Source organism: Montipora foliosa, chromosome 3 (assembly GCF_036669935.1).
Source record: "Montipora foliosa isolate CH-2021 chromosome 3, ASM3666993v2, whole genome shotgun sequence".
Lineage (NCBI taxonomy): Eukaryota > Metazoa > Cnidaria > Anthozoa > Scleractinia > Acroporidae > Montipora > Montipora foliosa.
Window position 1 is genome coordinate 2233249 of NC_090871.1, and position 10067 is coordinate 2243315.

The 10067-nt window shown below is 41.4% G+C and overlaps 1 protein-coding gene across 1 annotated transcript in view; it reads right to left on the reverse strand.

The window, feature by feature from the left end:
- Nucleotides 1-5048: 5048 nt before the first annotated feature.
- Nucleotides 5049-10067, reverse strand: part of LOC137996435 (transient receptor potential cation channel subfamily A member 1 homolog) — a 72253-nt gene continuing 67234 nt past the window's right edge. Inside the window, exons 19-21 of the mRNA XM_068841823.1 lie at nucleotides 9288-9356; nucleotides 8093-8260; nucleotides 5049-6567 (exon numbers count right to left, since the gene is read on the reverse strand). Of these exons, the coding sequence (XP_068697924.1) occupies nucleotides 6385-6567; nucleotides 8093-8260; nucleotides 9288-9356 (420 nt within the window). The 3' untranslated portion in view covers nucleotides 5049-6384. The remainder of the gene's footprint in view (nucleotides 6568-8092; nucleotides 8261-9287; nucleotides 9357-10067) is intronic.

Here is a 10067-nt window from a genome sequence, read left to right on the forward strand (position 1 = left end):
AAGAAGAAATTTAAAGAGGAATGAGATGAAAAGCTTATTTGCATTGGATGTTTTTGCTTGGCATCATGTGCTCTGCGCGCCGACTTTCCCGCCTTTTTGGGACTGCCGCCGGCCATCGGCGGCCATCATTAGACATCATTCTCCCGACCGAGAATTTCTCTAGAGTCCCGAAACTTTTCGGGTGTCACAATTCCCTTTGTATCTCAAGAAAGAGGAGGATCAATTTCTACAATCATTGTGCTTAGTTATCTTGAAAACATGCTAAAGGATCAGCTTTAATTTTTAAACCAAGCGGATGGCAGTTTCACAAATGGCTTTTAGAGCTCGAAAAGTTATCAGGACTTTTGACGAGAAACGTATCCCTGGGGACGAGGTTGCAGCCAAGTGAGATCACAGGATATGAGAAGAACCTTTAATTTTCACCTTCACTTCACGGTATATCAGAATCACGGGGGATAAGAACACTTAACTAAAGTGAACATGTTAAACATAAATTTTTGAAGGATGTGAAAGCTCTGAACGTACCGAAACATCTGTCACGACGATTGATTTCACATTGTCTTCTTAGCTCTTCAAACTGCTGTTTCTGGGGTTATTCGTAGTTGCGCTCGTCTTACTAAATAGGGAGTTTAAGCAGCGACGACGGCTACTGCAACGGCAAAGTCTCGAAAAACAAGAATGTTATTGGTTGAAAGAAGAAAAATAATCGTGCAGCACGCATTTAACGCGAAAATACAAATTTTAGGTTTTGACGACATCGTGAACATACAACGATGGAAAGTTCATTTTCTATCTTCACTTGAAAAAACGTTTGTACCCGTCCCATAATAGGAAGTTTAAGACACCACGACGACTACGTCGCTTCAAAATATGAGTTTGAGCTACACTAAGTATTTCATGATCATTGCATCTTGTTTATATTATACAATATGGGCGAAGTGTCCAAAAACTGGATTGGTACGGACGGATTTAAAGCAAAGAGCGGGACTGAAAGATTCACTGTAGTTTGTCCAAGTTGTCGTCAAAACCTTAAATTTGGTCATTTCACGTAGTTGCTTTGACGAGTACGGGACAGAAATGCTCAAAAATGCGTGCCGCATGTGATCATGTGATTCCCTGGTTTTGCATTGCGCAAACCCTACTGCGCATGCGCGCATTAGCTCGCGTACATTTATAAAATGGCGGATTTTCACTGACGCCTAGCTTTTAAAATTTGTCAAGGAATGGCTATTTTCTCCTAAGCGAGCACAGTGACCCACTCTTTTTAATGGTGTTATGTACTCGTAATAGGTACACGGAAAACATTTTTTAAAGCAGAAAAAAGTTGGATAGTAGAAGTTGTAGTATCTATATATAAATGACATAAAAACAGCATTTGAAGCCAGACACTTAGGGCGAGGTGATGATATAGCGGTCTAATTTGCTTGCAATTTTTTGCAAGATCGAGCAATTTGAAATCACTTTACTGAAAGATTTTGGCTCGGACAAACAAGTAGGCTCACGTTTTCAGTAATATTCAGTAGCTTTTGCTATATAACAACAATTTTCCCGGTTGATCAAGTTGCGAACGCTTCTCGCGTAATTCGGAAAAATAACTTGAAATAAAAGGCATCCAGCGAGAAAACAAGCGCGGTGACGCCATTTTTTTTGGAATTTTTTAAATGTCCTGTGCATGAATATCAACTGTGCCAAGTTTGACAGAAACCTGGATAGTACGTCATTTTCAAGGGAATTACCAAATAATATTACTCCTTTTTGGCGTTGTCGTTGCTGTAGCCGTCGTCGTTTCATAAAATCCCTAATGGCAGAGTTCGCCCGTATTGCACAATGAGGACAAGGCGAAATAATCGCAAAATACTTACGATAGCTCTAAGCTAGTATATTCAATTAATTATAAGTGGCGTTTCGAAAACATAGTTTTTGAGTGGATGTAGGGGTTTTTAACCCATAGAGATATATATTTCTTGTTTACAAACATTGACGTCACCTTTCTTTTGATATTCAAATTTGCCAACCACGGAACAAAAGAAGTCATTGTTTCAACAACCAATTAGGTTCTGGTTGGCTTATTAATAACAATGATTGACGTCAAGAGAAACCTCTCTATTTACTCAAAAACCACCCTAGCCTGCGAAGGGAGACGTATTTCCTGCGGTTGTTACCGCCTGAAATACGTCTGCGTTCGCAGGCTACAACCGCCCCCCATTCACGAGTAAAATCGTCTGGCGTTTACACAGAGGAAAATCTTCTGGCGTTTACACAGAATAAAATCTTCTGGCGTTAGACAAAGTAAAATCTTCTGGAGTTAGACAAAGTAAAATCGTCTGGCGTTTAGACAGAGTAAAATCTTCTGGCGTTTACACAGAGTAAAATCGTCTGGCGTTTACACAGAGTAAAATCTTCTGGCGTTAGACAAAGTAAAATCTATCAAGTCTCACTCCGAGGAGTGAATGGATTAAAGGTGTCCTTCTCCTTATTTGACTCTCAGCTAACAGTAGTGGTGGTGGTAGGGGTAGAATTAGTATTGTTTCCTGTGGGTAAAACCTGGAATTGACATCACACAAAATCCGCCCGTTTTTGGACTTTGGCTACGTAGAAGACGTCTGTTGCTTTATTTTGCTCCATAAAAAACGTTCTTTTACGAGTTCCACTATACTGTATGTCGCCTGACTGCAAAGCATTTCCGTCTCGCATTTCTATCGGGCCTAAGTGGCCCATTCTCTTAGCCTATCTGAAGTGGGTGGGGACTGGGGACGGTTATTTGCTCGCATTAAAAGAATTGTTTTTTCAACCCTTTTTTCCGAACGTTCAAAATCTATATGAATCAGTTAGCTTGACGAGAGCGCGCGCTCTACAACTCTATCCATATTTTCTTTGTTACGTGTTAATTAGTTTATTTATTTACTTATTTCGAGATTCGAGTTCATACAAATAGCTGCCGTTAATGTTTACAAGACTAAAACGTCCTCTGATAGCTTGAAGGGTTTCAACATGTTCCCAAGTATAGCAAATCAAAATGTAGAATCATCAGTCCTTCGCAGACTTATCGGAAGCACAGGACACCCACGCAAGAGCATGACCCCCGAAAAAGAAAAGGCCCAGAAAGCTGTTTTAGACTCTATGCTTGATCCTTGTTCAGTCGAGGGAACGGTAGCGATGGAAATTCAGGAACCACACAGATTATCCTGTGTTGCTAATCTACAAAAGATTCGCGCGGAATTAAACAACAAGCCGGTACTGCCTGCTTCTACAGATAGTTTCCCCAATACAAAGGTTATTGCTGTTAAGGAGATGAAACCAATGGAACCACAGCAAAAGGATAAAATCTCGTCTGCGAAAGAAGACGATGACCGGCCTCTGAAGTCTCTTCACTGGAAAGCACTCGGTACGCCAGTCCAGGGGTATGTCAAGAGACACCAATGCGAGGGTATTCCAGGAAAATGCGAAAAATGCCGACGTATGATTGAAATAAGAAAAGCTACGGAGAGGCTTATTGCTAAAAGAGCAGCTAAGCAAATATTGCAAGAAAGCAAACCTAGCGAAAAAGCATTAGAAGAGGTGGAGCCCGATCTCGAAAACAGCGAACAGAAAATCAAACGGGAAGAACGATTTTGCAAAATTGCCCCACCGATCGCTCGAACTTCCGTTCAAAAGTCAAAGCGTGGGCCACTGGACGACATAAATTTCTTGCCCATTGGTGGAAAGTGTAAATGGGCTCAGCCCGTACTCAGTGAGATGCCCGCGGGTGTCTACATGGGACATCCTATTGATCCTATTGACCTCGAGGACATGAGTCTGGGCCGCGACATTCCAAGCTTAGTATCCGAACTCAAATTTGAACGCGAATACATGGACGACGAACCAGATTTTGAATCCGAAAAAATACAGTCTTGGGAACTAGCTCCCAGATCCAAGACAAACATTGTGTTTATTCCGCCGAACTGGTGCGAGCCAAAATACACAGCAACCGAATTCCTGGAGCCGAAAATTCGGATTATCGATACGACTTCCATTGAAAATGATTCGCTCGCACACATCGAGAGTCGAGGACTGGTGCCGTCGCTGCGTAACCTTTTACCGGGCAAAAGTCAAATCAGTACCGAAGTAATTGACATCAGAAGCACTGGAAATACAGAGAGCTGGGCCGACAATGTGACCACCTCACAGCAACTTGAGGAAAGAGGCAGGATTCGCTGAATTTGAACGTCCTGCAGCTTCTATTAAGAGCATTTAGGTGATACTGACAAATTGTTGAGGGACTAGATATTATTTTCGTCTTTGTAAAAGAATAAAGGAAGCAAAAATAAAGTGCATTTTCCGCCCGTCATGATATAAACACACTCGAATCGAGTCTCACGCGAAATGAGGTATTTCGCGCTTATGGAATGCGAAAACTTTTGTCAAGAAAGCATTGATGTATGAGAATCTCATTCTGAGTCCGTATGTAATATTTACCACTACTATTGAATTAAGATTGCGGATGGTGATTTCATTGCCTAATTCTTAAACATGTTCTGTTTGCATGTCCAAAAGATGAAAAGATGAACTATGCATCATGCGTTTAGGAATCGACTCATAACAAAATGGCGTCCCGGGTTATGTCGAAAAAGAGTATCAAGTATTTATGAGTTAATGAGTCATGAGTCAGGAGTCAATGAGTCAATGACTTAGTGCAGTTACCCTAACCCATAAAATGAAAGCTAAAATTTCAGAGTGCTTAGGCCTAATCACTGAAACGAAGGCTTAGGCTTAATCAATAAATTACTGCTATATTGACTGAGTCTCATTGACTCATGACTCATTGACCATTTGACTCATAAATCATGGCACCTCGTCGAAAAAAGGTCAAATACTTGTAAAACGGTGAAAAAGCAGGATAAATGTTTTAAAGTTGTCAAAGCGTGAGACAGATTGCAAGTTTCAAAATATTTACGACTAACAGGTCGATAATCGTTCGTCACTGTGCTTTCTGAGGCTCCTCATCAGAGCAATGCATTCTGGTTACAAGCGCGATGCATTATGGTAAAAAACCAGGAACGCCAAAAACATTTCATTTGAACAGTATATTTATTTTAAATTCAGATGATAATGTTGCTCGCTACGCAGAAATTCGCGCTTGGGCTCAAAATTACCTTAGACATCTCCCGATCATTGCACGGGAACCAGTAATTTCAATCTTTATAGAACAATTGCACGCCACTTGAATGACAGAAAGAGATCCCGTTAAATTGAGAAGTTAGGTGCTTACCATTTGTTGGAAAGTGAACGATTTTCCAAGTGCACTGCCCAACCGGACGAAATTGCACTTTATACCATGAAAAGCTTGGTTTTCAGGCCTTACCTTCTCTCATGGCTCGATTTCGCGTGAAATAGAGCCTGGAAACGAAAGAATCGTAAAACGCACGAATCGTAAAACGCACAGGGATTTCCGAAATTCCGTTCCGATCGGAAAATCAGGAGTACCTATGGAACTGCCATAACTTTCTTATATAATCTTTATTCTTTTGGTCTTGAAGTTTTCTCTTGTGGTGTGGTTTTGTCATTATACGGCGAGGTTTTGTCATTACGTGACGAAGTTTGATGATTACGTGTTGTGTTTCCATCATGGTGTGTTGAGGTCTTGTTTTGACGTGCCGTGTTTACATTTCATGCAGTGACATTCTTTTATGACGTCGAGTTCCTCCCTTTATGTGATTATAAACACAGCACGTCAAAAGAAGACCTCAACACATCATGATGGTAACACAACACGTAACCAGCAAACCTCGTCACATAATGACAAAACCTTGCCACATAATGTAAAAACCACACCACACAATAATGTTGCCACAGTACACTATGACAAAACTCCAAAATATCAAGACAAAAGTTCAAGAGTACATAAGAAAGTTGTGAAGGTCCTCCACATTTTCCAAACGGATTTTCCGGAAAATACTGTTCCATTTAACATTTAACCGAAATTTCCGGAATTCTTGGCTGGATGGTAAGCACCCCTTCTCTACAGTGTTTCGGTCTTAGAAACGAGTTTAAAACGGTTACTTTTCAGTTTCTAGCAAGGATATACCTCCTCACAAAATTCAAACTTTCTTCTGTACAATGTAAATCGCACATGCGGTGCGTGCAACCCGTTGTTTCTGTCAATTAAATATGCAAACTTGTGGCGCGTTCGTTGCCTTGGTCATTTTTGACCTTATGAGAGGAAACTGGAAACAAACCAGGTTATATTGTGATTACTAGCAACGTTAGAAGTTGATCTAACAGCGGGACTGAGTTAAATACTGAATGATGAAATGATGAGTGCGTTCAGTCTGATCAACGGCTTATAGCTGCTTATTGAAGACCGGTCTGCCTTACCGACCAGCGGTGGCATGAAAAAGCACGGGACTAGAACAGCTGGTCATCTTTATCGTCGTCTCCTTCCACAATGGCTTCCAGGTGTTTAACGACTCCACACAGCATTTTATGCAGTTGTTCCTGATTAAACTGCATTGTCTTAAGGCGGTTTTTTAGTCCCTCTACAGTGTCCATCAGCTGCTCGGTTCTATCGTTTACCCTTTCAAGGGATGTCTAATCAAGAAACCAAAGAAGGGAGTTAAATAGGTTGAGAAGGGAAACCAGACAGAGGCTTCCAGTTGACTTTCGTAAAAAGAAACCTTAAGCGTCAGCGTTGGCCAACAGCAATCTCGTTCCCAGGGTCGCTCATGTTCTTGTCCAGGGACCCTGGGAACGAGGCTGTGACAACAGATTAAAATGAAATGAGCCAATAACAACAACAAGGAAATTCAACGGGTGCAAAGAACGGAAAAACATGCGCAAGCACGTCACAACTGGTTTTGCTTTTGTCTCTGATTGGTTGAGCATGCTGTCAGGGTTTTTCAAACCAATCGCTGACCGACGAAACTGCAAAATGTAAAAATCGGTTTAATACAACTGAATTTACTATTTTGAGGGTAATGTGAAGTGCTATATTCTACCCATGTAAAACCATGTAAGCGTTAGCCCTACTAATAGCATTCGGCCCGCACAAGGACAGAGAAAAACTGTGACCAGGGTGAGAATTCAACCCACGACCTTCGGGTTAATCACCGCTTCTCTACCGACTGAGCTACAAGGTCAGACGGGAGCAGGTCGTAGGAATTTAAGATGATATGTACAAGTACAAGGAAGGGTTACGTTTTTGCAAATGCTGGCCGTGTAGCACTTATATTTCGACAGAATTGACTATTTTGAGGGTAATGTGAAGTGCTATATTCTACCCATGCAGGAGCCCATGACTAGGAGCCTCCCAATGCATTATATCCTTTAGTCAACCTTTGCCCGTATCTTTCTATTTTTAGAACTAACCCTTCAGCAGGAGACTCACATTTATATCAATTTACATCAATTCGCACAATTTGCGTGCATTGTTTTTGCTTTTTTTGTCTTCGTTAGACAATGACTTTATTCTGATTGGCCATTTTAAACAGTGCGTGCAGTGCCAAACAACTCGTGGCGTTCTAAAAATAGAAAGATACGGGCAAAGGATGATTCATAGGGCTTGTACGGGGGAGGCAAGCTCCTACTCATGGGCTCCTGAACCATGTAAACCATGTGAGCGTTAGCCTAACAAACTCTGTGTGGGCCCAATTCCATACAATTCGCAGACTCTGCGTCATATGTGGGTTGAGTTTGTTGGTTCTCTACTCTGCACCGAGAGATTTTTCTCCGGGTACTCCGGTTTTCCCCTCTCCTCAAAAACCAAAATTTAACTTGATTTCCGTTAATTGTTAATTTCAGTTTACAGTGTCCTCAATTAGCGCTCCAACGCTAGAACGACTATACATTTAAATAAAATTCCTTTCCTTTCCTTTTTCGATTGGATAGTCATATATCCAGCGAATAACACCTACCAACCTCTTTCCCAGGGTTTCTCATCTTCAGGGGACAGGAAGATAAGAGACACTGGGAACGAAGTTACCTTTGAACAACTTCAGCCAGCACCAGCATCACGCAAGTGAACAATTTGGTAAGAACCCTGCATGCGTTCAATCTTCTGTCTTAACGGAATAACGACGCAATTGTGACTATGGCACTTTTTACAACTCAAACTCACCTTGTTCGGCTTGAGAGCCGTTTTGATGTCATCTGCAGTTATAGCCGCACCGTACAAGAAGCGTTTGTATCCACTATACTTGTTTGGTCGAACTGTTTCTTTGTCTGGCAGAAGCCGTTTCCTGATTCTACTTGGTAAAGCTTTCTCCACGTCCATTGCTAAATCAACCTGAGATAGTAATAAGGCAAGATTTTTGGACTGAAAGGTCTGTTTGCAAAACGTTGCACTCGAGCGGCAACACTTATCTGTTTTATCTTGAGTATATTACAAAACAATTTTTTGGCTGCATTAGATCACTTTTCTTTCTATTTATTTATTTTTATTACAAATGTTATAGTTAATTGAGCAAATAGTGTAAATAGTGCACGTACACAATAAAGGTTGAAAGTTATTTGAGTGCCGTTTAAAGCCCACCGCAAACTAGAGCTATCAGCTTAGCAAACTTTACTCGTGCATGACTGTTGGCGTAAGCAAGTTTCCCCAGTGTGCGGTGGTGTTTTGAACGCTAATGGCCGGATGTATACCAAAGACGAATCATCCGTCTGGGACGAACTTGGGCAGAGAACGGTAATTCGTCCGATAATCCGTCTGTGTATAAATACGGGCACGCAGACGAATCGTCCGTCCAGTCGAACTATTTAGATAGTTCGTCTTTGTAGACGAACGTCCGTGGATAATTTGTCTGGACGCATAATCTGTCTCTTTGGTCGTATTTATAAACAGACGAATCATCAGACGAACTATCCTAAATTGCCGAAGTTCCTGGCCCCAGACAGATGATCCTGATTTGACTGGACGGATGATCCGTCTATAGTATAAATCGAGCCAATATTCACGCGTGCCATCGCCACGGAACATTCAACATGATGAATAAAGAACCTTATTCGTATTCTCACGGTTGGACTGGAACGAAAATGCGTTGAAGGCTAATGTGGTCAAAATAATTTGCGTCTGAAAAGATTCCCCCGCACCAGCCTCTCCTTCATGCTCGTTTCCAGTGCAACCGTGAGAATACGAATAAGGCCTATTTTGTGCACGAGTGAATAGTTCCTCCAAGTGTGCGCGCGAGCAAAGCTATCAGCTTACAATACGAGGCAAATACGCATGCGTGTTACAAATATCTTCAAATCAACACTGCTAGCCGCCATTTTACGCGAAGTCACAAAGTTCATACAATTACGAAATTACTTCGTACCAACATAGCTTTTCGCTCAAGAACTGCCTGTTCTTGTACGCCTTTGATGTCATCAACTGCCAAACCAATCTACGAGTAACAAGCAGACAGACATCAAGTCAGATTCAACAAACAAATTATTTTGTTTATTTTGTTTTTTGTCTATCTATATTCATAAGAATAGGTCTCACTGTCTAAACCTCGTTTCCAGGATCTCTCAACGACAATGAAGACCCCGGGAACGAGATTGTCACTGTCTTTCTGGAAGAGACTGAGAAAAAAGCTCAAGCCGGGAAAGAGAGAACAGTGTATCAAAGAATGTGCTCGGAATTGGCATTAATCAGATGAAAGGAACATAAAATTCAATTCAATTGAAGCGTAAGGAATCCGGCAAAATTTACTTGGAAAAACAATTGCACTCAAAGCAAGAAGTTGAAGAGATCCCGGCCTTCAAATGGCGATTATCAAATCAAGGTAAGTCGAATCCCGAGTCAGTCATCGATGTAATTTCTTTCGAAGCAGGTTAAGGAAATTAATCGGAGACGTGAAGCCAGTCACTTACCCCAAGTTGAACTAAAGTGAGTTCATGTTAAAACTCACCAAGAGAAGTGACTAATTATGACAATTTTTTTTGTCGAGGAAATGACATCATTGGGAGCAATGCAAATCAGAAAATAATTGGGAATCTCACTAGTAGTGGGAGCTTGAGAGCTTAAACAGTCATCTGACACAAGTGAAAGGGCAAAGGGGAATCGGCGCAAAGAAATTTGAACGCCAAGGAAGGAGAAGGGCGCGCGCAGA